This window comes from Podarcis liolepis (genome assembly GCF_965112155.1).
Source record: "Podarcis liolepis genome assembly, chromosome: 7".
Classification (NCBI taxonomy): domain Eukaryota; kingdom Metazoa; phylum Chordata; class Lepidosauria; order Squamata; family Lacertidae; genus Podarcis; species Podarcis liolepis.
The window spans coordinates 88,469,465-88,495,796 of NC_139561.1; the positions used below are offsets into that span (position 1 = coordinate 88,469,465).

Consider the following 26,332-nt stretch of genomic DNA (forward strand, 5'->3'; position numbering starts at 1 on the left):
CATGACCCAGAAGCTGTACGCCGGCTCCCTTGGCCAATAAAGCGAGATGAGCGCCGCAACCCCAGAGTCAGCCATAACTGGACCTAATGGTCAGGGGTTCCTTTACCTTTTTATACATGCTATGAGAGGATATATTTGTTAGATATTCACAGTGGGATTCTATCTCAGTATTCTCTCTAGCAAGCCCATAGGAAAACTCTGAGCTTCAGCTCCGATCATGTATCTATCTATGCATTGTTTGTGCGACTGCATTGTAAATACTACATTGTAAATACCCCACGATGGCCACCAATTTATTTATTTTTTTAAAGGAATTAGAAAAACCAGCCACACCCTCCTTACCCTACGAGAAGAAGAAAAGAACTGAACACCAGGCTGTTTTTCTGTCTCTGTTTCTCTCTGTCTCTCTCTGTGTGTTTTTTTAATTTACAAAGTACATATTTTTAATAACAGAGCATTCTCTTCCAGTGTCCTCAGTACCACTCTTTTTAAAATCTTTTTTTTTAAATACACAGAAATTACAATATTGAATATACAAATGTGATAAAATACTTAAAACGGTGAGGTGGAGGTGGGGAATCAAATTGGCAACCGCAAGAAATTCCTTGTAATTAGGATTATGGTTGTAATAGTAATCCCCACCACCCCCACCCCACGTTCATCTGTTTTGGTTTCCTTTAACCCCCCTCCTTTTAAGTATATAAAACAGAATGAAAACAACCCCAGGCAACACGATATAATACTCGTTGATACTCCCTCCGCCCATGGTTTTGCGTTCGCAGCTGTGGAGCCCGATCCTAAGTGCAAACTTTCAAAACCCACACACACACATGCAAGGACTCCAGCCACTAGCCATTTGGCCCTGGACGCCGGTATGAAATTTGAAAATGGAACAAGAGGCAGAGCTGAGAGAAGGGATGGGATGAGTTGCTTTTGACACCCTGGGATGGCAGATGGAGCAGGAGAAAAGAGAGATCTAATCCACAGGGCACAATTCATCCCATGCAAACGTCGTTGAAATGACCAGGAGCCGGTTCATCAATGGGAGGGACTGGCAGCGCCAATTCTGGGATTTGGGAAGACCACAAACACGGGGCCTTTCCTGTGAGGGCCCCTTAAACCTGTCCTAACGTTTGGACTGTAAGCTCTTCGGGGCAGGGGGCCTTTGCCTCTGGGTGGTTTGTGCCAACAGAGGGTGGTGGTGCTATGGCAACTTGAGCGCCAGCAAATATTTCCACCCTCTGGGGCCAGAGGCAACTGTTTAGGATTCCTCATTTGCAACAAGCCTTAAAGCACACCCTATTGCAGGGGTCGTCATCCTAAGGCCCATGGTCGTTTAACCGGCCCATGGCCCCCCGCCACCCACTAGGCGACATTTTTCCACCCTCACCGCATCAAGCAGTTGGTCCCTTACCTTTCCCGCCCCAACCTGGCCACAGTGATCCATGCGACAGTCACCTCCAGGCTTGACTACTGTAATTCGCTCTATGCAGGGCTGCCCTTGAAGCTGTCCCAGAAACTCCAGCGGGTGCAGAATGCTGCAGCGAGGCTCCTCACGGGGTTTCTGCCATGGGAGCCTATTCACCCAGTGCTTTTCCAGCTGCACTGGCTCCCGGTGGAGTACAGGGTCAGATTTAAGGTGCTGGTTTTGATCTTTTGATCTTTAAAGTCCTTCACGGCCTAGGACCCTCGTACCTACGGGACCGCCTCTCCCGGTATGTGCCACGGAGAGCCTCAAGGTCCATAAATAGCAACACCCTAGAGGTCCCAGGCCCTAAGGAATTTAGAGTAGCTTCAACCAGAGCCAGGGCCTTTTCAACACTGGCCCCGGCCTGGTGGAACGCTCTGCCTCATGAGACCAGGGCCCTGTGGGATCTGATTTCTTTCCGCAGGGCCTGTAAGACAGAGTTGTTCCGCCTGGCCTTTGGCTTAAATCATTTTGATTCCCTCCCCCTCTTTCTTTTTCCTCCTGTGAAGAGGCTGCATCCTAATGTTTTAATGTTGTATTTTAATCTTGTTTTTAAATTGTATTTTAATCAACTTGTTTTTATTATTGGTTGTTAGCCCTGAGCCCAGTCTTGGCTGGGGAGGATGGGGTATAAATAAAATTATTATTATTATTATTATTATTATTATTATTATTATTAGGTTGGTTCCTGTGCGCTGTGCTAAACCAGCACGGAACAGAGTTGGGACCGCCTTCTACGACGCTGGCTGGCTTCCCATTGGCTACAGGAGTTTCCTGCAGCCAATGGGAAGCTATGTACACCTCCATTGTGCCAGAAATAGCATTTGCGCATGTGCGCATACACACACCGGCCTACTGTGGCGTCTGCGGGACCGTGAACCGGCCCAAGCCACAAAAACTTTGCTGCCCCCTGCCCTATTGTCTTAGTGAGGGTTGCTTACGGGCAACTGCTTAGCAACACTTTATGAGCACACAGGAAGCAGCAGCAATTTTTTTAAAAATTAGCATTAGAAATGTTTAGAAATCTGTCTTCCGTATTTGACAGGGAGTGAAACTGACCCTATGGCAATACCCAGTGCCTTTGTAGGTTTTTATGCCCACGTGCTTTTAGGGTGTTTTTCACACAACTCAAAACACCCTTTTGGGTTTCTGCATACGTGTGGCATCCACATTCGTGGATTTGGTTAGTTCTCAAATGCATTGCAATTCACACATTTTGAGAAATTCGGTAGCATTCCATTCACACAGGTCCCTCAAAATAGACCCTTGGCAAGATTTCTGGTTTAAGGCTCCTCTTTGAGTGACGGCGTTTTTTTGGATGTGACGGTGGCATTCCCTTCCTTGGTGGTTGGTTGAGAGGCTCAAAGAGGGTTTTTATTTCTTATTTTTAACAGGAAACCTCTGCTAAGGTGGCCTGCCAAGTGATTTAACCACCCCCCTCTCGTCTGTATCTATTTAGTATTACACAGTCCCTGTTTTCTTACCAACACTTTAATTTTCTGCTCTGTGGCTCTGCCTCAGTTTCTCAGTCAGTAAAATGGGAACCTATAGCAAAATGACTGAGATGAAAATACGGGACTGTAGCAATAAATTTCCTGTCCAGAAATAAATATTGATGCTATCGTCAGGATGAAACAGGAACGTGTTTGCTTGTTTAATAAACTTTGTTTGGCATCAGTCAAAATTCATTATTTCCCCCAGAAAATTGAGTAGCTGATAAAATGTAGTTGAAATGAAACCATGCTGATCTCTCATAATTGGTGCAAGAAGTGGGATATGTCTCATCTAGAAACCTCATACACTTATCCACCATTACACCTAGGGAAGGATCTATAAATTCAATTAAATTGGAAACTCCTGATGTCTGTTTTCCCCCTCCCAGATTGGCATAGCACCTTTTTGTTTTGTTTTGTATCAGCTGTCACCCCCTTTTGTCCAGCTCAGTCTCAGAATTAAAGCCTTAGAAAAAGTTTGCACACACAAACTCGCACACATACAGACTAAAGGAAAATAACTTAAAAGATGGGGAGCAAGGCAGCCGTGTACCCTGTAAACCGAACCCTGTCTGCGTAAGCATCCCTAGTAAAAGAGCATTACTATATCTTGCAGCAAACCATAGTTATCCGACGTTACTTTTCCGGCGTTAAGAAAAACGAAAGCTTTGCCACTCTTTATATATCAAGGGTAGTGTGGTCTGCCAACACAAGTGCATCCTGGGAAATGTAGTTCCGGTTCCATTCACTCCTAAGATGGATTGCACATCCCATAACGCCCCCAATGTTTACCACTCAAAAGCAAACCAGCAAGTACATAGATTCGCGTTTCCTTTTTACATTCCTTAAAGCTTCTAACGGGTTACAGAGAAAGCCCTGTGTCCTAAGGAATCTCTAAACCGGCAATTGGTTTTCTGTGTGCAAGAACGAAAGAAAAAGGGATAAATGCTTCGAATCGTCTCTTCGCTGGCTTTCATTTGCTTTCTGTACTTTTCTGCAGTGACCGAGAAAACCACCTAAACTCTCAAGCTAACCTTGGACCTCCAAAAACACCTGGTTCATAGAATTACCAAATGGTAGACTCAGAAACAGGGCCGTCTTACGCATATCCAGCGGCGTGGTGCAAAGATCCCTCTGGCGCCCGCCTTTCCCAGAATTGACCTTTTTTTTAGGGCTGGTGGCTCCTCCGGTGGGGAAGAGGCAGAGGCTGGACGCAGAACCTCCTGGCTCAGCTGGCTGCCTCGTGCCGGCGGTGGCCACGGCAGGCAACACACCGAGCGAGCGGGCCTGCGCCGAGTGAGCGAGGGCACATGCACCGCTCCCGCCAAGCGTCGGCTCGGTTTTTTCCCTTTTAGCCTTCTGGTGCCCCGCAGAATTCGGCGTCTGCAGGTGTGATAGGAATTTTGAGGTCTTAGATATATGCTAATGTTCATAACTGCACGTACATAGATCCGTACAGGAAGACCGACCTGAAGCCATTTTGATTCCTAAACTGAGCAAATGTTTTCTCTGCAAGGTCAAAGTGAAAAGCCTCCCCATTGTCTTTTCCTTCACAAATCCTGTCTTAAGGGCACATTTCAGATATGAATAGGGTGTGAGCTTGTGACGTGGCCCAGGAACTAAGTATTTATCACTACAAAAGAATGGCCAGGCTCCCCAGGAAATCCAGTCAAGTAACCTGCCAGACAGGAGATAAACAAGGACAGGAGAAAAACAACATTCAAATTTCTGTTTTAAGACTGCCTTTTCTGTGATGTAGGTGTGATGTATCTGAGGGGTGGTCTTAGGTTACACCCCTTCTGTGATGTATGTATGATGTTTCTGGGGGTGGTCTTGATCTACAGGGTGGGAATTTCAAAAGTCTTTATACGGCCTTGCGCACCATTTTTCTGGGTCCCTCCTCTCTCCTGCGGGTGAGGGGAGCACCCTGTTGCAACAGATCCATAAAGATCAGGCTTACTAGCTGCTTTGCTTCTCAATATTCTCTGGTTGGCCTCTGTTATTTTCTCCTACCAATAGGGAACCTATGTAAGGACTCTATATGGGCTCTTGGATACCCCGTAAGGGAAAAGGGCAGATTTTTGTTTACAACACAGGCTAAAAGGTAAAAAACCGAGCTGACATTCGGCGGGAGCAGCGCACGCAGCCTTGCTCACTCAGTGCGCTCGTTCGGTGTTCCCCGGACTCTCGCCTGGCGCCCTTCAGAACTTGGCGCCCTGGTGCCCTGCGCCGCTAGCCTCAATGGGTAGGACGGGCCTGCTTGGAAGGGACCCAGAAAGTTCATCTCATCCAACCCTGAAATGCAGATTACTCGGGTCATGTCTTTCTTTTGACTCCCCTTATCAGTTTCTGCAGTGGAAATGTAAAAACGGGAATATGCTTTCAAAATGTCAGTATTCCTCCCCTTTAATTTCCAGTTGAAGAAAACCAGCAATTAACAGATTGGGGGAATCTTCCCAAATATTTTCTTTTTTCAAAAAACAACAACAACCACCAGGTCTAGATCTGATTGTTGACAAGCTAGAAAAGATCTGAGTGCAGATCCTTGTTTTGCCTGGGCTCCTAACACAGCAATGTAGTTTCTGGCCCGAAATCTCGAAGGAACCACCCACACTCAAGTTTTGCACGAAGGAAACCCGCATTTCGCCCTTGAAAGAAATGACGCAAATGGTTGACAATTGCATACCCTGGGTGATTTTGCATAATCCCTACCGTTTTGAAATTTGGGCCAATCGATTTTTATTTTTCCAAGGATTGGGAGGAGGTGGCAGTGGCGTGGCTCGGCAGAGACGCTGAAAAGCCGAGCGATGGAGGGAGAAAGATGGAGAGATCTTTGGACATCTGAAAAGCCCTGATCAGCTCTGTCCTGGCAGCTGGTTTCCATGCATCTAGTCCACATGACTCCATGTCCGTCCCGTCCCCCGTATCTTTGTACAGTGGTGCCTCGCAAGACAAAAAGAATCCGTTCTGTGATTCTCTTCGTCTAGCGGTTTTTTCGTCTTGTGAAGCAAGCCCATTGAAGGATTAGCGGATTAGCGCTTTTAGCAGCTTATCTGCTGATCGGATCAGCTGATAAGCGGCTTAGCGGCTTAGAAAAAGGGGGGGGGGAGGAAAAAAAACCAGCAGGAACTCGCAAGACATTGTCGTCTTGCGAAGCAAGCCCATAGGAGATTCGTTTTGCGAAGCACCTCCAAAACGGAAAACTCTTTCGTCTAGCGAGTTTTCCGTCTTGCAAGGCATTCGTCTTGCGGGGCACCACTGTAAAACTGGAACTGAAAGCCCAGAGAGCACAGTGAAAGATTGGTGACTTTGGGGAAAGGGAGAGAATGGATAAAGCACTGAGAAAACACCCCTCATTTTCAGAACCAAGGCAGTGGATGGAGGTACAGGAGTCCTTTTTTTACTCCTGCCTTCAAACTCTACAGCCCTCTGCTAGGCATTGGCTACCATCTGGTATGGATACCGGAAGTGCCAACCAGACTACGTACACTGAGGCTGGCAGCTCCAGGACAGCTCGGCTGGGTCAACACTCAGCAACCAGGGCAGCCAGGATAAACATAAAGCAGAGCTACCACCTCTGCCCACGCTTAGGATAATCATAATTTAATTTTTATACGTCGCCCATCTGGCTGGGTTGCCCCACTCACTCTTTCAGCAAATGGCTGCACCTCCTTGGGGTTTTGCCTATAGCTCATTAGGGACGCAGGTGGCGCTGTGGGTTAAACCACAGAGTCTGGGACTTGCCGATCAGAAGGTCGGCGGTTCGAATCCCCACGACGGGGTGAGCTCCCGTTGCTCGGTCCCTTCTCCTGCCAACCTAGCAGTTCAAAAGCACATCAAAGTGCAAGTAGATAAGTAGGTACCGCTCCAGCGGGAAGGTAAATGGCGTTTTCGTGTGCTGCTCTGGTTCACCAGAAGCGGCTTAATCTTGCTGGCCACATGAACTGGAAGCTGTACACTGGCTCCCTCGGCCAGTAAAGCGAGATGAGTGCTGCAACCCCAGAGTCTGTCACGACTGGACCATTAGGGTCAGGGGTCCCTTTACCTTTTACATTTGTCCCCTGGCTTGAGTGGTACAGCTTAGGGGGACCCTAGGTAACTGCCTGTTGGAGCCTGGTCAGTTAGGGCAAATGTGGGGCACTGCCCCCAACATTGGCCTGCCCTCCAGCTGCCTACAATTGTCACTTAAAACCACTTCCTCAGCCTCAGGGTTGCCCTTGTAGAACACAGCAGGGAGGTCAAAACTAGAGTTAGCTGCCTCTGCCTGTCTTTGGCTCTGGCGCCCCCTACTGTTGAGCTCCCTGCTTTCTGCCCTACCAGTTTCCACAGGCTCCAGTGAAGCTGTCTTATATCACCAGACCATCAAACTCTCTAGCACTTTACACTGACTACCAGTGGCTCCTTGGGGTTTTGGGAACGGCTTCATACTTGGGCGGTGCCAGGGAGTGAAGCTGGGATCTTTTGCCTGCTGAACAGGTGCTCTCCCACTGACTTCAGCCCTCTGCACTGCTTTTGTGGCGTCCGACGTGACCCACCAAGCCAGACACAGCCTGAAGCAGGAAGCCAGGGTGTCATACCAAACTCCAGGCTGGGGACTCAGTTGTGAGCTGTTGTTTTGAAGAATCGCGCTAGCCGTGTTTCTCAAATGTGGGTGCTTCAGCTGTTGCTGGACTACAACTCCCATCATCCCTAGCTAGAAGGAACAGTGTTCGTGGATGATGGGAGCCGGTCAAACTTGCTGCCATTTGACTACAACTCCCATCATCCCTAGCTAGAAGGACCAGTGTTCATGGATGATGGGAGCCAGTCAAACTTGCTGCCATTTGACTACAACTCCCATCATCCCTAGCTAGAAGGACCAGTGGTCATGGATGATGGGAGCCAGTCAAACTTGCTGCCATTTGACTACAACTCCCATCATCCCTAGCTAGAAGGAACAGTGGTCATGGATGATGGGAGCCGGTCAAACTTGCTGCCATTTGACTACAACTCCCATCATCCCTAGCTAGAAGGACCAGTGGTCATGGGTGATGGGAGTTGTAGTCAAATGGCAGCAAGTTTGGCCAAGGCTGCCTAGAGCAAGGGCAAAGGCCGGAGCCCTCCCGATGTTTCTGGAGAACATCTCCCATCATTCCTAGCCACGCTGGCTGAGCCTGACAGGAAATGGGGTCCTGGTTTTTCATCTGCTACTTTAGAAACAAGAGATCTGGGCCAGGAAAGGAGGGCTGCCTCTGACATCTGCTCCCCGAAAAAAAAGAGTTTCACTGCAAGCTGGGGCCCAGCAAAGCAAACCTCTCCCACAGGAGAGAAATCTCCCAGGACATTTCTGAGCACAGTTCGAAGTGCCGGCGCTGACCTTTAAAGCCCTAAACGGCCTCGACCCTGTATACCTGAAGGAGGGTCTCCAACCCCATCACTCAGCCTGGACACTGAAGTCCAGCTCCGAGGGTTTTCTGGCAGTTCCCTCTCTGGGAGAAGTGAGGTTGCAGGGAACCAGGCAGAGGGCCTTCTCAGTGGTGGCACCCGCCCTCTGGAACGCCCTCCCGTCAGATGTCAAGGAAATAAACACCTGACTTTTAGAAGACACCTGAAGGCAACCCTGTTTAGGGAAGCTTTTAATGTCTGGTGCTTTATTACGTTTTTAATATTTTGTTGGAAGCCGCCCAGAGTTGCTGGGGCAAACCAGTCAGATGGGCAGCATATACTGTAAATAATAAATTGTTATTGTTATGAATATAGATGCCATAGGCCAGCCTATGCTAACCTGAAGAGCCTTTCAGATCTTTTGGACGACAGCTTCCATCAGCCTCAACCAGCTTAACCATCATAGGTCAAAATAACCTATAAGGACATAGATTTTGTGTGTGTGTGTGTGTTTAGCTCATACTAAGTGATTGGGAGTGGGTTTTGGGGGTGACAGTGGCGAAGAAGTAGACGAAAGTTCAGCTGCCCTCAAAACACATCCCTCTCCAAGGTGAATCCAGCCTCGCTGTTTATGGAACCCTACATGAAAATGGGTACAGGGAGTGTTGTTGTTGAGCAGCTGGGAGTGCCCCCCCCAACTCCAAATACGCAGGGGGTGGGCTGCCTCTGGCTTGGTGGAATCAAAACTGCCTAGGCCTGCCTCTTCCCCCCTCAAAATCTGTAGCAGTTCTGCAAACACGGGGCCGATTTCAAAGACGCTGCAGGTACCACTCATCTACGAAAATGGGGGGCAGTCTGAGAGTCAGCAGGCAGACACCAGTCCCTTTTCTTACAGTGTCTTCATTCACTTCTTTCTTCCACATTAAAGCAGTTCCTTTTCTTAAGTCCCCATGAGTTGTGGGTTTTTTTAAACACCCGAGAGAGGTCCCACCAAACCAGCTATCTTCCGCAGAACAGCACCCAACCACCGGGCGGGCGAGATGTCGCCATCCATTTCCCCTCCTTACCACGCCACACGCTGCGGGGAAAAAAGGGTTTCCAAAAAGAGAGAGGGCACAAACGAAGCGGGATTCCGCCAGCCAGCCTGGGGACACAACGCAGACACCCCCTTTCCCCCCTAAAGTGTCCTAAGAAGAGCAGGGAAAAGGAGAGGGAATCGGGGAGGAGCAGGCCCCTGTTAAGTAAACCTCCGGCTTTCTCGGCAAGTTGCCTGCCGCCTTGGCGGCCAAAACCCTTGTGCCCTGCGCCGAACCCCTCCGGGGGCTTCCTCACCGCACCGCCTTGTGCCTGCCGCCGCAGCAGCCGCAGTGCTCGCCGCACGTGTGGCAGGCGTGGAGGGGCAGGTAGCAGCACATGCAGGGGACGACGAGGGAGAGGGTGACGAGGGCCATCCAGCGGATGCAGAAGTGCGGGTGCCCGGTGTCGCAGGAGCAGGGGTCCGAGTACTCTCCTTCGGAGTCCGACATGCAGTGATACAGCATGCTCTCCGCACACCACATGCAGGTGAACTGGTAGACGCAGCGGCCGATGGGGTCGGGGGCATCCTGGCACTGCCCACGCCCGTTCTCCTCATGGTTAAAGACGTCCCGGCAGTAGACGCAGCGGGAGGGCACCGTGTCCTCCTCCACGCCCGGCGCACCGGGGGGCGCCTGCTGCTGCTGCTGCTCCTTCAGGGGCTTGTGCCGCGGCGGCGAGGGGGCGCTGTGGATGTGGCAGGACGGCGAGGCCTTGGGGTCCTTGAGCCGTCCTTCGGCCCCGGGGGGCAAGCAGTACTCTTTCTCCCGCGGAGACTTGCCGCCACCGCCTCCCTTCTTGAAGTGGACGCACATGTCGATTTTGTCCGGGTCCATCTGCCGCTTCTGAACCACCGCCCGACGGTAGTCTTCGTAGCCTTTGGTTACCCAGAGCTCTTTGCAAGGGGTGATGCTCTCCAGCTCCTCTTCGTCGGGGAGCATCAACTGCTGCAAGGTCTGGGTCTGCACCTGCAGAAGGGGGCAGAAAGGACACAGGTGTGGTCATCGCACAGCCGAAGCAGGGCGGAGAAACCCAGGCAAGCGCTACCGCCAATAGCACTTAAAATGCAAAATCCCTAAAAGCATGTGGCTCTCAAACTGTCTTCCTCCGGGCCACACTTTCAGGATCAAAATTTGTGAGTGCCCCACCAATTTTTTTTTTATAGTGGTACCTTGGGTTACATACGCTTCAGGTTACATACGTTTCGGGTTACGGACTCCGCTAACCCAGAAATAGTGCTTCAGGTTAAGAACTTTGCTTCAGGATGAGAACAGAAATCATGCACCAGTGGCGCGGCAGCAGCAGGAGGCCCCATTAGCTAAAGTGGTGCTTCAGGTTAAGAACAGTTTCAGGTTAAGTACAGACCTCCGGAACGAATTAAGTATTTAACCCAAAGTACCACTGTATTAAGAATTGGGAAACATAAAATAAGCCAAAAAACGGAATTGGAACATACTTGCATATGTGGTGGGAGTGCGAAAAGATTAAAGAATTCTGGGACATCATTTATAATGAGTTAAACAAAAAATGTTCACGCTCCCATTCACTAAAAGACTTTCTTATTAGGGATCATGACAACGGAAATCAAGAAGAAGGTTAGACCACTATTCAATGATGCCACAACTGCTGCCAGGATTCTTACTGCAAAAAATTGGAAAAGCGAAACCATCCCCTCCAAAATCGAATGGCAGACCGAATTGGTAGAATACCTACAGTTAGCAAGGATAACCGGGTTAGTGAAAGGAAACTTGATACAAGATGTTAATAAAGAATGGATCGTAATCAAAGAATATCTCAAAGGTTACGGTGATAACAAAAGCTTTATGGCAGATATTGAATGAGTTTTGTAACATAAGGTATTATCCGAGGAAACTAGAATCAAAACGGAGAAAAATATTTTCAGGAAACTGTAAAAAAACTAATCTCAAAATAATACAACGGGTACCGTCGGTAGGTTCTTTTTTAATTGTAAATAAAGCCATCTTCTATTTCTTTTTTCTTTTTCCTCTATATTCTTTTGTATATTTATAATTTGTAATGTCTGAAATGTAATGTTTTATATTGTGTGTATTTTAATATTTCTGTATAATAAAAGTTGATTTATTTATTTTTTTTAAAAAAAGAAAGCCACTCTTAGCAGTGCTTGATTTGTAACAGAGAACACAACTGCTTTATAATATGGTCACAGGACATACAGAAAATATAAAACAGTGCAGGCAACCTAAGAACAGGAATCATACCCAAACATAATTATAAACAAGCCTCTTGCATACGTACATTAAGTATGTATATAAACTCAATGAGAAGTGTGAGCTTGCTTGCAATCTCATTTATCTTATGTCAGGGAACTGCCATCAGAGGCACGGGAGAAGGAGAGGGTCTCTGATTCTGCAGGGGAAGGTCCAAGCGCTAGAGGGAGACTCAGCCGGGAAGAAGGGGAAGAGAATGAGTGTAACACCAGGGATCCAGGAGAGCAACGGGACAGGGAGGTGCAGGGGCTCCAGGACTCTTCATTGGAAGTTAGCGAGGAGAGCCCAAGCACCCCACTGCCCACGCCCACCCTGCGCAGGAGACTCCCGCGCAGTGAGAGGCGGAGACGATTGGGCGTCAAACAACTCTTATGTTGGCAACGCTTTAAGAAACGCCCACAGTCAGATTCTACGAGTGACTAAGGGCAGCCACGCTGAGATGGGCTGCGCAGTCCGGAGGGTTTAACCAGGCAATCCGATGCTCAAACGGAGCAGGATTACGCACGAGTAACTCCCAACCACTACATCTTAGTTCTAACTCGAGGTAAAAAGACTCATCTCCTTGTCAGCACAGAGAAGCCTTTCTCTTCTCCGACCTTTCATATCTGTCAGAGTTGAAAAGCCCTGCTCACGACAACATGCCGTGCAGAACTGTGGAACGCTCTGGGAATATCTATGCGTATTCTGCAATTTAAAAAATCGTTTTGATACTATTCTACAGTGGTACCTCGGGTTGTTGTTAGTCGCCCTGAGCCTGGCTTCGGCTTGGGTGGGCGGGATATAAATAAAATTTATTATTTATTATTAACTACTTGATTCGTTCCAGAGGTCCGTTCTTAACCTGAAACTGTTCTTAACCTGAAGCACCACTTTAGCTAATGGGGCCTCCTGTTGCTCCGTGCCGCCAGAGCACGATTTCTGTTCTCACCCTGAAGCAAAGTTCTTCACCTGAGGTACTATTTCTGGGTTAGCGGAGTCTGTAACCTGAAGCGTATGTAACCCGAGGTACCACTGTATACCTCACTGCACTGAATTGTCTGAATGTTTCTCTTGATTGTCCTTGAATTGGAAAGGTTTTAATGGTGGTGGTGGTTGTTTTCCCTGTAATTTCATTGGAAGACGCCAGCCCAGTTAGATGGACAGGGTCTAAGAAAGAATGAATACAGCGGTACCTCAGGTTACAGGCGCTTCAGGTTACAGATGCTTCAGGTTACAGACTCCACTAACCCAGAAATAGTGCTTCAGATTAAGAACTTCGCTTCAGGATGAGGACAGAAATTGTGCAGTGGCAGTGTGGCGGCAGCAGGAGGCCCCATTAACTAAAGTGGTGCTTCAGGTTAAGAACAGTTTCAGGTTAAGAACAGACTTCCAGAGCGAATTAAGTTCTTAACCCGAGGTACCACTGTAATTACATAAATAAATAGTTTGAAGAGTACTCCCCACAGCAGCTAGGGCTCCTCAAATCACCACATTCGATAACCCAGAAACCCAAGAGACAGCCCCAGACACGTACCGGCCCGCTAGACGTTGCTCCCTGCGCCGTGCTGAAGGAGAACTCTTCGGAGACCGGGGACCGCAAGTAGCAGCTGGAGGAGGACTCACTGGTGACGATGGTGATGGGTTTGGGCAGCATTTCCTTGCGGCTGTTTGACGAGGACTCGCTGTCCGTGTGGACCTAGAAAGAGAGAAAGAGTCGGCGGAGTCCCACAGTAGCCCGTGGTGCAGGCCATGGGTAGGCGAACTAAGACCCGGGGGCCGGATCCAGCCCAATCGCCTTCTCAATCCAGCCCGCGAACGGTCCATGGCGAAGGGGCCTGAATAACTCAGAGAAGCTATGAACTATGCTGAGCAGGGCACCCAAGATGAACAGGTCATAGTGGAGAGTTGCTGAATGCCGAAGAATTGATGCTTTTGAATTCTGGTGCTGGAGGAGACTCTTGAGAGTCCCATAGACTGCAAGAAGATCAAACCTATCCATTCTGAAGGAAATCAGCCCTGAGTGCTCACTGGAAGGACAGATCCTGAAGCTGAGGCTCCAAGACTTTGGCCACCTCATGAGAAGAGAAGACTCCCTGGAAAAGACCCTGATGTTGGGAAAAATGGAGGGCACAAGGAGAAGGGGACGACAGAGGACGAGATGGTTGGACAGTGTTCTGGAAGCTACCAGCATGAGTTTGATCAAACTGCGGGAGGCAGTGGAAGACAGGAGTGCCTGGCGTGCTCTGGTCCAGGGGGTCACGAAGAGTCGGACACGACTAAACAACAACAAGAATGTGTTAAGATATTCCGTTCCACCTTAAAAGGAACAGGCTGTTGTGTGTCACATGCCTGTTAATATTCCGGCACAGCTTGCTGGGAACTTCCGTTTGTGTATAGCTTTTGCTTATGCTTTTTGCTTGGACATGAAGGGGAGAAGACATGTTTTCCCCTTTGTCCTGATGCTGAATACGCTGTAAATACGCTTTAGACAGCCTCTATCTGCCCCAGTGGCGTAGCGTGGGGGGTGCAGGGGGGGTCGGCCGCACCGGGCGCAACATCTGGGGGTTAGGGTTAGGGGGCGCAAATCCACAGGTTAGGGGGCGCAAATCCACGGGTTAGGGGGTGCAAATTACTTGCCTTGCCCCGGGTGCTGACAACCCACGCTACGCCACTGATCTGCCCTTCTGTTGCGAAGAGTTTTATTCTCTGTTGGCTTGCATGCTCAGTTTCTGAAGGTTTCTGAAGCTTGAGTCACAGTTACATGCTGAACCAAAGACCGGAGATCTGCCGGCTGGTGGGCTGGAGCCAGCTGGGGGCCTGCCAATTGCCCCCATTTCCTTGGACGCATCCCAACAGAATGTGCCCTTTTATTTAAAATGCATCTCTGGGTTATTTGTGGGGCAACCCCTTAAGGGTTTTCAACACAAAACCCATTTCCCAACTCCTGTACGCTGCGAATGTCTGGCATAATGAGGACCTGCCAAAGCTAGATGGCTTTCAGGCAAAATTTCTACAATCTCTGCTGCAGGTACCCAACTGTGTCCCCAACTCCATACTTCTGTTAGAAGCTGGTGAATGCCCAATTTCATCTAAAGCGTTGTGGGCTGCCCTAAAACATTGGCTCAGGATTTCATTGTTGATCTAGGGAAGGGTTTGTACCAACACCTGACCAATGAGGAATTTGTCAGCGAATGGCAGAAAACCATGGCTAAAAAAGCCACCTCTATTGGTCTCTCACCCCCCCAACTGTATTACCTGGGTTATGAAGGTGCCCTAAAGATGTTAAAGCAAAGATTATGGGATAATGCACGCAGTGACTTGCGATCTCGATCACACGCAGTCTGTAGTCCGTTGGCAGCAGGAGTACAATATGGGCATGCCTTTAAATTAACATCTTACATTAAAAACCTGACAGTACCAAACTACTGAAGGCTTTTCACCAAAGCCAGACTAAACGCCTTTCCTTCTGCAGTGTTGGATGGCAGGTTGAGAGGAGTTCCCTACCAGGACAGACTTTGCTCGTGTGCTTAAGACATCGATTCCATAAAACATATTTTGTTGCACTGTGCAAAATATGAGCAAGCCAGGACTGAACTGATATTATCCTTGCTGGTACCTTTCCCGGGAAAATCAGAGGCTCACTATGTCAGGTTCCTATGGGAAGACCGGACAAACGCTAGAACATTAGCAGTGGCAAAGTTTTTATCGGTGGTTGCAAGAACCAATGATCCCTATATTCTGAACAAAATGCTTGTTTAACTTGGAGGTAGGCTGTATAAATTGTGTATTGCTTTGTAACGATTTGTTGGGTCTCTGGACTGTAATAAAGATTGATGATTGATTGATTGTGGGGCATAGGAATTCGTTTTTTTCTTCTCTTTCAAAATATAGTCTGGCCCCCCACAAGGTCTGAGGGACAGTGGACCGGCCCCCTGCTGAAAAAGTTTGCTGTCCAGACATTGGCTTCTCCTCCCAGTTGCCTGGCCCACAGTGCCCCTACTGGCCTGGAGGTGGCTTGCAGCCAAACTGCGGCTCATGTTAGACGGCCGTTTCTGAAGTCCAAAAGCTCAGTCCCCGTCGAGAGGCACGCAGGGTGTGCAAAACTTCAGTTATTTATTTTAATCCGTTGCATTACACTGTGTGATGGCCTGGGATTCGGACTCAGGTGCTGAACCTGAGGGATCCCAGCCTGCACAGGATTCCCCGCCTCCAGAACCAGCTGAGCCGGGACTGGGGCATGAGCCTGAAGGGTCCTCACCTGTGCTGGATCCTCAGGTGCAGGCACCAGCTGAGTCTGCTCTGGCTCCTGAGGTGATGGAGGACCCATTGCCTGCAGGTGCTCCACTCTCAGCCCCGTCAGAGGAAGCTGAGGTTGCCTCTGGGTCCGGTAACCCTCCAGCCTCTCCTGAGCTGCAGAGGCTCAGGGCAGAGAGGCGGAGGGAACTGAGTTCACGCCGGAGGAGTGCTCGCCTCCAGGCCAGGAGAGGCGAGTCACCAGAGGATCGGGGCCGCCCTATGCCTCGGGGCAGATAAAAGCCAGCCAGCCCCAGACCCAGGTTGCGGGAGCAACATTGTTGGTAGCCTGTTCCTGCCCTCACCCGACTCCCTGCCTTGGACCCCACTTCAGCTTTGATGAACAACCTCCATACCGCACCCTTTACCTTGGACTGGACTTGCCGCATGGTTAACCCTTGGGACCAGCACACAACTCAAGGTGGGGGTACGTGGGTTCTCTTCCTCCCCATTTTATCGTCACGACAACCCTGTGAGGTAGGGCTGGACTGAGAGAGTGAGCGGTCCAAGCGCACCCAATGTGTTTCATGACTTTCTGTCCATCTGGCCTAGCTGGCATTAGAGTCAGCCCACTCCCCCCCCCAAAAAAAACCCCAGCTTTCCAAATTTTCAGCAGGAAACAGACATGCTCCTGCAAACCCTTTCTTGGTAATCATGAGGGAAAAAATCTTGATTCAATTTGATTCCCTCCCCCTCTTTCTTTTTTCCTTTCCCCTCCTGTGATGTAACTCCTATTTAGGGACTTCCCTGGCTTTTTTCTGGCCCACGTAGGACCAGTCTGGATAGTTAGCCAGACGTTTTTATCCCCCCAAAAAAGTGTTTGAGTTTCCACTGAAATGAGGCTGCATTTTAATGCTTTAATGTTGTATTTTAATCTTGTTTTTTAAGCTGTATTTCAATCCATTGTTTTTATATTTGGTGTTAGCCGCCCTGAGCCCGGTCTTGCATGGGGAAGGCGGGGTATAAATAAAATTTATTATTATTATTTTGGAAAGCCAAACAAAAACATGCAATCTGGGTTTTCCTGGGATGTTCATGAGATTATAAGAAGAGCTGTGCAGGATCGGGTCCATCTTGTGCAGCAAGCACTCCCTTGTGCAGATTTTGGGTTGCACCCAACTAAATTAGATACAGAGTAGACCCAGTGAAACGAATGGAGCTAAGCTAGAGCTGCCGTTAATTCCAAAGGGCCTGACAAACGTTGGGATGCAACCCTTTGGTGTTTTTGGTGGAAGAGCTGTTGGGATACTTGGTTGACCACAAACTTGACATGAGCCAACAGTGTGACGCGGCAGCTAAAAAAGCCAATGCAATTCTGGGCTGCATCAATAAGAGTATAGCATCTAGATCAAGGGAAGTCATAGTGCCACTGTATTCTGCTCTGGTCAGACCTCACCTGGAGTACTGTGTCCAGTTCTGGGCACCACAGTTCAAGAAGGACACTGACAAACTGGAACGTGTCCAGAGGAGGGCAACCAAAATGGTCAAAGGCCTGGAAACGATGCCTTATGAGGAACGGCTAAGGGAGCTGGGCATGTTTAGCCTGGAGAAGAGGAGGTTAAGGGGTGATATGATAGCCATGTTCAAATATATAAAAAGATGTCACATAGAGGAGGGAGAAAGGTTGTTTTCTGCTGCTCCAGAGAAGCGGACACGGAGCAATGGATCCAAACTCTAAGAAAGAAGATTCCACCTAAACATTAGGAAGAACTTCCTGACAGTAAGAGCTGTTTGACAGTGGAATTTGCTGCCAAGGAGTGTGGTGGAGTCTCCTCCTTTGGAGGTCTTTAAGCAGAGGCTTGACAACCATATGTTAGGAGTGCTCTGATGGTGTTTCCTGCTTGGCAGGGGGTTGGACTCGATGGCCCTTGTGGTCTCTTCCAACTCTATGATTCTATGATTCTATTCTATGATACGTTCGGTTGGTAGAGCACGAGGCTCTTAATCTCAGGGTTGTGGGTTCGAGCCCCACGTTGGGCAAAAGATCCTTGCATTGCAGGGGGTTGGACTAGATGACCCTCAGGGTCCCTTGCAACTTGACAATTCTGTGATTGTATAATTCCTGCAAAGGGAGTAAGGCGCTCTGCACACACTCAGAGGCGCCGCACATGAAATGTCAGGAAACTGCTTACGGCAAGAGCTTCGTCTGTCCCGTCGGCGGCATCCTGGGAGGAGGAGGTAGAGGAAGGTGAGAGGGAACCTGAGAGAATGAAAACAGAGGGGTAAAAGTTACGCCACCAAAAAAAACCACACACACACACACCCATTTTAAACAGCAAAGCTTCAGCTAGGCTGCAAACAGAACCATGCACTCTAGAGCAGGATGGATAAAAATCAATGATTTTTAGAAAATCAATTTTAAAAAAAATTAAATTGGATTTTTAAAATAAAATGCTTTTGTAGGAAAAAATATCTTTCTAAAGATGGTTTTCTATTTAAGTTACATTACAGCCCAAAGCCTATTCATCGGGAAATAATCGTTTGTTTTAGGTTTTTCAGGTGTGCTTAAGTTTTTTTGTTTTTTAAATTGTTTAACCACCTCAGTTAACAAACATGGATACATATGCTACAATGTTATTGTTTTAGTTAAATAAATTGTTATTAAGGAAATGATTATTTTTCTCTTTCCCAAAAAGTACAGCAGAAAAGTTTTCCAAATATAAACAGTTAACTTATTAAACCGCGCCATAATTTCAAAATTATTTGTCTATGTATTTCTAATCGTATAGCCAAATCAGTAATTTGATAAAAGTGTAAAAACTACTCTGAAACTTTGTTATTCTGAAAATGAAACCTTCATCTGGTTGTACATATTAAAATTATACCCGCAAAAATGAATCTTTCTGTAAAAAAAAAAGGATTTAAATCAAGTCTTACCAACTAGTGATTTAAATTAAAAATCGATTTGGACCTCAGTGTCCAGGCTGAATGATGGGGGGTGGAGATGCTCCTTCAGGTATACTGGGCCTTTGAGGCCGTTTAGGGCTTTCAAGGTCAGCACCAACACTTTGAATTGTGCTCAGAAACGTACTGGGAGCCAATGCAGATCTCTCAGGACCGGTGTTATGTGGTCTCGGCGGCCGCCCCCAGTCACCAGTCTAGCTGCCGCATTCTGGATTAATTGCAGTTTCCGGGTCACCTTCAAAGGTAGCCCCACGTAGAGCGCATTGCAGTAGTCCAAGCGGGAGATAACCAGAGCATGCACCACTCTGGCGAGACAGTCTGCGGGCAGGTAGGGTCTCATCCTGCATACCAGATGGAGCTGATAAACAGCTGCCCTGGACACAGAATTGGCCTGTGCTTCCATGGACAGCTGTGAGTCCAGAATGACTCCCAGGCTGCACACCTGGTCCTTCAGGGGCACAGTTGCCCCATTCAGGACCAGGGAGTCCCCCACACCTCCAGACACTCACACAGGACATTCACTGCCTTCACTGGTTCTGATTTGAAAGAGAGGTAGAGCTTGGCTCAGATTTGTGTTGGAAATGTAAGGAAAAAGAAGGGACTTTTTATCATATGTGGTGGGACTGTAGCAAAATTAAAATGTTTTGGGAAATGATATATAATGAGTTTAAAAAAAATGTTTCATTTAACATTTGTGAAAAAGCCTGAAGCTTTCTTATTAGGGATTGTGGGAAAAGACCTGGCAAAGAAATTTAAAAATATTTTTATGTACGCGACAAGGGCGGCAAGAGTTTTAATAGCACAAGGCTGGAAGAATGAGGAAATCCCGACAAAAGAACTGTGGCAAGAAAAACTGATGGACTATGCGGAATTGGCAAAACTGACACACAAACTACGTGACAGGGATAACTGTGATTTTTAAAGATGAATGGGAACCTTTTACGAAACATTTGAAGAAGCAACAAAATGAACTGGACTCTTTGGCCGGTTTTGAATAAACATTCACAAACTCTTTATTGTAATATATAGATAGATAATTTGAGGATCTTTACAATTTTACAACATGCAGACAGAAAGATGTGTTGAGAAACCAGAGAAAGGAGCTGAGAGGAGTCCGGTGGGGGGGAGATGGGAGGTTGGGTTTTTTGTTTGCGGGGGGGGGGGGACAATGTGGACGATGTATTTTTGTTAAAATTATTGCGTTGAAATTTTTAATAAAAAAAATTTAAAAAGAAGAAAGAGTGGTAGACCTGGGTACCATCCTCATATTGATGAACACCCAGCCCAAACCCCCTGATGATCTCTCCCAGCCGCTTCATGCAGATGTTAAAAAACCTATTGCAGTCGTTAAGAGTCGTCAACAGGCTCATCTCAGCTATCTGCCAATCACCCATTCCCACCACCCTTCTGAGTAATACCCCTCCCCACCTTCTCACTATATAGAAGGATCTGGCAACTTCTGTTTCAGTGTATCTGAAGTGTGCATGCACACGAAAGCTCATACCAAGAACTAACTTAGTTGGTCTTTAAGGTGCTACTGGAAGGAATTTTTTATTTTGACTATGGCAGACCAACACGGCTACCTATCTGTAACTAAAAAACATGGGGTGAGTGCATAGTGTGAGAAACCTGGCAAGCAGCACTGATGCCCCTGACACTTGCCCACCATTCTGCCCCCTCACCTTCAGCAATCTCCTCCAGGGCAGCTTGCACCCCTCTCTCGAAGGCCACGGCGTCTGCAGGGCTCTGGAAAGTGAGGCCAAACTTGTTGTCTCCGACTTTCCAGTGGTGGAAAATGGGGTTCACCTTGTTGTAGACGAGGTCCCTCTTCAGAGCACACTCCAAGATGGTCTGCCGTAGGGAAAGAAGGAGGTTGAGGGGAAACAGCCGCCACCCGAGGTCAAAGGCTGGGGGAGAGGGGAGAAAGGGCTCTGGATTCACCCCAAATCTGCATCTGCCCTGCCCCTTGAAGTGGGAGGCTGTGACCCTGTAAGCAAAAGATCCTCTCCAAACTAAGATAGCAGGACCCCGCAACCCACAATTGCCATCGAAGGCCCTATTCTGTGTGCCACTTCCGCTGGAGGTTCTGAGGGCGGCGACACGACAGCAGGCCTTTTCAGTGGTGGCACCTCGCTTGTGGAATGCTCTCCCTGGGAAGGCCCGCCTGGTGCCAGATCTTTAGGGGACAAAAAGGCATTTAGTTTTTGCCAGGCCTTTGGCTTTGACTTATGTGCAGCCCCTTTCAGCGGGCGGGGTGGTTTCACAGAGCTACTATTTCCAGAGGGGTGTATGGGGCGTTAGAGGAAGAATAGTACCTGTGAGGGGGACACACGTTGTGCTCCTTCTGGGGTACTTTGGTCCCCACCCTGCACTCAGCTCTCACCTGTGGCTCCTAGAAGCTGTCAACATGCGACAGCAGTCACACCCTGGGAACATCTTCAACCGGGAGGCTAAACCAGGGGAGGGTAGCCAATGGGTCTCAAAGCCTCAGTGAGTTAGGGACTTCCCTGCATGCGAAGACAGACTCTGGCAGATGATAATGATAATAATAATAATAATTAATATATTTATACCCCATCCATCTGGCTGGGTTTTCCCATCCACTCTGGGTGGCTCCCAACAGAATATTAAAAACACAATAAAACAACAAACATCAAAAACTTCCCTGAACAGGGCTGCCTTCAGATGTCTTCTAAAAGTCCGATAGTTGTTTATTTCCTTGACATCTGATGGGAGGGCGTTCCACAGGTGGACGAGACCACTACTGGGCTCAACAGTCAAAAAGGAAGTTTCTGTACAGTGGTGCCCCGCAAGACGAATGCCTCGCAAGACGGAAAACTCGCTAGACGAAAGAGTTTTCCGTTTTGGAGGTGCTTCGCAAAACGAATCTCCTATGGGCTTGCTTCGCAAGACGACAATGTCTTGCGAGTTCCTGCTGGTTCCCCCCCCCTTTTCTAAGCCGCTAAGCCGCTTATCAGCTGATCCGATCAGCAGATAAGCCGCTAAAAGTCGCTAATAGCGCTAATCCGCTAATCCGTCAATGGGCTTGCTTCGCAAGACGAAAAAACCGCTAGACGAAGAGAATCACAGAACGGATTCTTTTCATCTTGCGAGGCACCACCGTATATGCTGTAGAGCTGGGGTCAGCAATGTGCAGCCCATGGGCCACAAGCAGTCCATTGAGGTCGTTTAAACGGCCCCTGAGCCGCCCCCAAACTGAGCTGCCCAACTGGCGAGTCCCTGCGCGCTGTGCTAAACTGGTGCAGCGTGGAGTGAGGACTCGCTTCCGCGACTCCGGAAATCGCACCTGCGCAGACCCCGACTCCGGAAATCGCACCTGCGCAGACCCTGGCTCTGGAAATCGCGTCTGCGCAGACGCGATCCGGCCCACGGAGGGATCTCCGTGGGAGTGAACTGGCCCAGGCGAGATGAACCTTGCTGACCCCTGCTGTAGAGGGAAGTGAGGGGCAGGTGGGGCTCATCAACCTGGGAAGGGAGCCCATCTAGGAGAAGGAAAACTCCGATCCTAACCTTCTGCTGCCTTGCAGAAGTAGAAAAGGCTAAGGAGTAAACCCTACACAAATTCGGAGCGGAGTCCCTACGATGGTTGGATGGTGCCTTATAAGCCTTCTTGAAAATATTATTATCATTCGAACAGCCAAGCTGGTGCCAAACGTCTTGCTCTGCTTTCCTTTGGACCACATCCATGAGGCTGAGAGGTGAGTCTTGTCATCTGGGCAGCCCAGGACTTCCATATACACTGTCCAGGCTTGCAACCCGGCACTTCATGCTGCTAATGCGACAAAAACAACGCAGGAGGCGGCAGTTAGGGGCTGCCAGTCTCTGCAGCCACAGCAGGCGCTGTGATTCTCCATTGGTTTGACTTCAACCCCAGAAGTGCACTCCATTGTCTTTTGAGGCAGACAGATGCCCACAGCAAATTCCCAGAGTTCCCCGGGAAGAGGGATTGATAGTTAAACCACTCTGGGAACGGTGGCTCCTGGAGGGGAATAAGGGGGTCTCTTGGCAACTCTCAGCCCCTTAACCCATTACAGTTCCCAGGATTATTTGGAGGAAGCCATGCCTATTTGAAGCGGCCTTGTGGCGCTTTAAATGTATGGTTTGGATGTGGGGCAAGCCAGGCGGTTCCTGCATCTAGCTCGGTGTTGTCCAGCGTCTCTCAAGGATTTCAGGTTCTACTGAGAAATGCTGCCTGAACCATCTGCAAATGCTCTCCCCCTGATGCTTAATAATAATAATAATAATAATTTTTATTTATACCCCGCCCGCCCCAGCCAGAGCTGGGCTCTGGCCAGCTAACACCAATAAAATCACAGTGAAAACATAATAGGGGGAAGGGGGGGGGCAATTTAAAATACAGGTTAAAATGCAATTTAAAATGCAGCCTCATTTTAAAGTGGCTGATAAATCAAGACCATAAGGGGAGGGAAACATAAGGGTCAGACTGAGTCCAAACCAAAGGCCAGGTGGAACAGCTCTGTCTTGCAGGCCCTGCGGAAAGATGTCAAGTCCCGCAGGGCCCTGGTCTCTTGTGACAGAGCTTTTCACCAAGTCGGGGCCAGTACTGAAAAGGCCCTGGTCCTAGTTGAGACCAATCTAACTGCCTTGTGACCTGGGACCTCCAAAATGTTGTCATTTGTGGACCTTAAGGTCCTCCGCGGGGCATACCAGGAGACGCGGTCCCGTAGGTACGTGGGTCCCAGGCCGCTTAGGGCTTTAAAGGTTAAAACCAGCACCTTGAACCTGATCCTGTACTCCACCGGGAGCCAGTGCAGTTGGTAAAGCACTGGATGAATGTGATCCCACAGCAAGAACCCCGTAAGGAGCCTCGCCACGGCATTGTGTACCTGCTGGAGTTTCTGGGTCAGCTTCAAGGGCAGCCCTGCGTAGAGCGAGTTACAGTAATCAAGCCTGGAGGTGACTGTCGCATGAATCACTGTGGCCAGATCAGGGCGAGAAAGGTAAGGGACCAACTGCTTAATACGGTGGAGATGGAAAAATGCCACCTTTGCTGTGTGAAATATACTCTGAGTCGAGAGTGGATTTCATGCTCTTTATTCAGCTCATAGTGGTGAGGAGGAATGGAAGTTCCCCCACAATATCTGCTTTATATACATTATTTACAGAATGGGCTGCACGTGATTGGCTAATTCCAGGATTCTCCTGTAGGCCAATCGGGTTGCGGATTCACTTTCACCTAGAGCTGGATTGGGTGGCTCCTGCGGACCAATCAGACTACTGCATTGCTCTAGAACCAATCAGACTGCTGCATTTTGGATCCTATTGTTCTAGGACCAATCAGACTGCTGCATTTTGGATCCTATTGTTCTAGGACCAATCAGACTGCTGCATTTTGGATCCTCAGTACATAACACTGTGGCTGCAACCTGCGCCTCCACGGAAAGGGAGGCGTCGAAGTTACACCCAAGCCCTTTAGCTGAGCTTATTTCAATTGTGGGCTCTTCTGGTTTGCAACCTCCTCTTTCCCTTCCCGCCAGCTGCACGTCGCGAACCCCCTCTTCTCCCCGAATAAAACCCCTGTCGATCTCACCGTTTGGTCCCGCAGGCGCTCCCCGCTGATCAGGTACTGGCGACGCCGCCCTTCCTCTGGGCGCCGGACTTTGCAGATGGTGACGTGGCTCAGGCCGCCGCCGCCCATGGGCACCCAACCCCCGCTTGAGTCGTCTCGGGTCATCACCACAGCCCGCACCCGAACCATGTAACTGGGGAAGGAAGGAGGGCAAAGAGATAGCAGAATTCAGAAGAAACCACTCTGGAGACAAGGTTAAACCAGAACGGGACCGTTTGGAAAACTACCGGTTTTTTTTGCTCTATAAGACGCAGTTTCCCCCTCCTAAAAAGTAAGGGGAAATGTGTGTGCGTCTTATGGAGCAAGTGCAGGCGGGAGGCTCTGCTCAGTGCTCCCCTTAAAGAGCCCGAGGATCCCCCAAGAACCGCACACACACTCCGCACGCTCTTTAAAGGGAGCACGGCTCTTGGGGGAGCCGTAGCCACGCACAGCCTCTCCCGGGCAGGGGATGAAGGCTCCCCTTGCCTGGGAGAGGCTGCCTGCGGCTAAAGAAGAAGCCAGGACAGCGAGCGGGATCCCGCTCGCTGTTCTAGCTTCTGGCTTAGCCACGGGATGAAGTCTCCGCAGGGGAGTGGGGAGCCTTCATCCCGCTGCCCTGCGGAGGCTTCGCGTGGCTATCCCTGGCTTTTGCGGGAGGTGGGGGAAAGGACACAGCGTGTGGCTCTGTCCCTTCCCCCACCTCCCACAAAAGCCCCCAAGAGCCGCGCTCCCTTTAAAGAGTGCGCGGCTCTTGCGGGAGGAAAGCCAGTAGGCTTGCTTTCGCTGAAGCCAGGAGGGCAAAAGGGATCAGTGCGCTCCGATTCCGCTTGCTCTCCTGGCTTCAGGGGTAGCCCTGCAAAGCCTCCTGAGTGAAGAGGGAGGAGCGCTCTGTCTTAGCTCAGGTGGCTTCTTATTTCTTGTTTTCCTCCCATAAAAACTAGGTGCATCCAATCTTCTGGTGAGTCTAATACAGTGGTGCCTCGCAAGAAGAAAAGAATCCGTTCTGTGATTCTCTTCGTCTAGCGGTTTTTTTCGTCTTGCGAAGCAAGCCCATTGAAGGATTAGCGGATTAGCGCTATTAGCGGCTTTTAGAGGCTTTTAGCGGCTTATCTGCTGATCGGATCAGCTGATAAGCGGCTTAGCGCTATGAGCGGCTTTTAGAGGCTTTTAGCGGCTTATCTGCTGATCGGATCAGCTGATAAGCGGCTTAGCGGCTTAGAAAAAGGGGGGGAGGAGGAAAAAACCAGCAGGAACTCGCAAGACATTGTCGTCTTGCGAAGCAAGCCCAAAGCACCTCCAAAACGGAAAACTCTTTCGTCTAGCGAGTTTTAATCTTGTGAGGCATTCGTCTTGCGGGGCACCACTGTAGAGCGAAAAATACAGTATCTGACAAAACATGGTTCCCTCCTGTGGGGTAGAAATAGGAAACCTATATTTTCATAAATTCTCTGTGGTTTTATTTTTAATCTTTTTTTTCCTTTTCCTTTTCTCCCTGCGGTTTGTAAATACATGAGTGTCATTTTGGACAGCATATTTCCAAAGTTCTTACTTCACCAACTTGTTAAGTAAAACTTTTTTTAAAATCCAAATGAAGGTTCTGACATGGCCAGAAACATGCTGTTAACTTGCACTATCCCATTAATAGGATTCTAGGTTTCCTTTGATGTAATCGGACCGCCTTATCCTTTACTTCCACATGAACATCATTTTGTTAATTTGTTTATTGATGGGCTATTCTGGATACAGTGGTACCTCGGGTTAAGTACTTAATTCGTTCTGGAGGTCTGTTCTTGACCTGAAACTGTTCTTAACCCGAAGCACCACTTTAGCTAGTGGGGCCTCCTGCTGCTGCCACGCCGCTGGAGCATGATTTCTGTTCTCATCCTGAAGCAAAGTTCTTAACCTGAGGCACTATTTC

At 48.9% G+C, this 26,332-nt stretch overlaps 1 protein-coding gene across 4 annotated transcripts in view; it reads right to left on the minus strand.

The window, feature by feature from the left end:
* Window positions 1-9,307: 9,307 nt before the first annotated feature.
* Window positions 9,308-26,332, minus strand: part of SPRED3 (sprouty related EVH1 domain containing 3) — a 39,865-nt gene continuing 22,840 nt past the window's right edge. For all 4 annotated transcript variants that reach the window (XM_083515929.1, XM_083515926.1, XM_083515928.1 and 1 more), the window contains exons 2-6: window positions 24,397-24,568; window positions 20,507-20,675; window positions 18,053-18,120; window positions 13,162-13,323; window positions 9,308-10,367 (exon numbers count right to left, since the gene is read on the minus strand). In XM_083515929.1, coding sequence (XP_083372055.1) covers window positions 9,654-10,367; window positions 13,162-13,323; window positions 18,053-18,120; window positions 20,507-20,675; window positions 24,397-24,564 — 1,281 coding nt within the window. In that variant the 5' untranslated portion in view covers window positions 24,565-24,568 and the 3' untranslated portion in view covers window positions 9,308-9,653. The remainder of the gene's footprint in view (window positions 10,368-13,161; window positions 13,324-18,052; window positions 18,121-20,506; window positions 20,676-24,396; window positions 24,569-26,332) is intronic.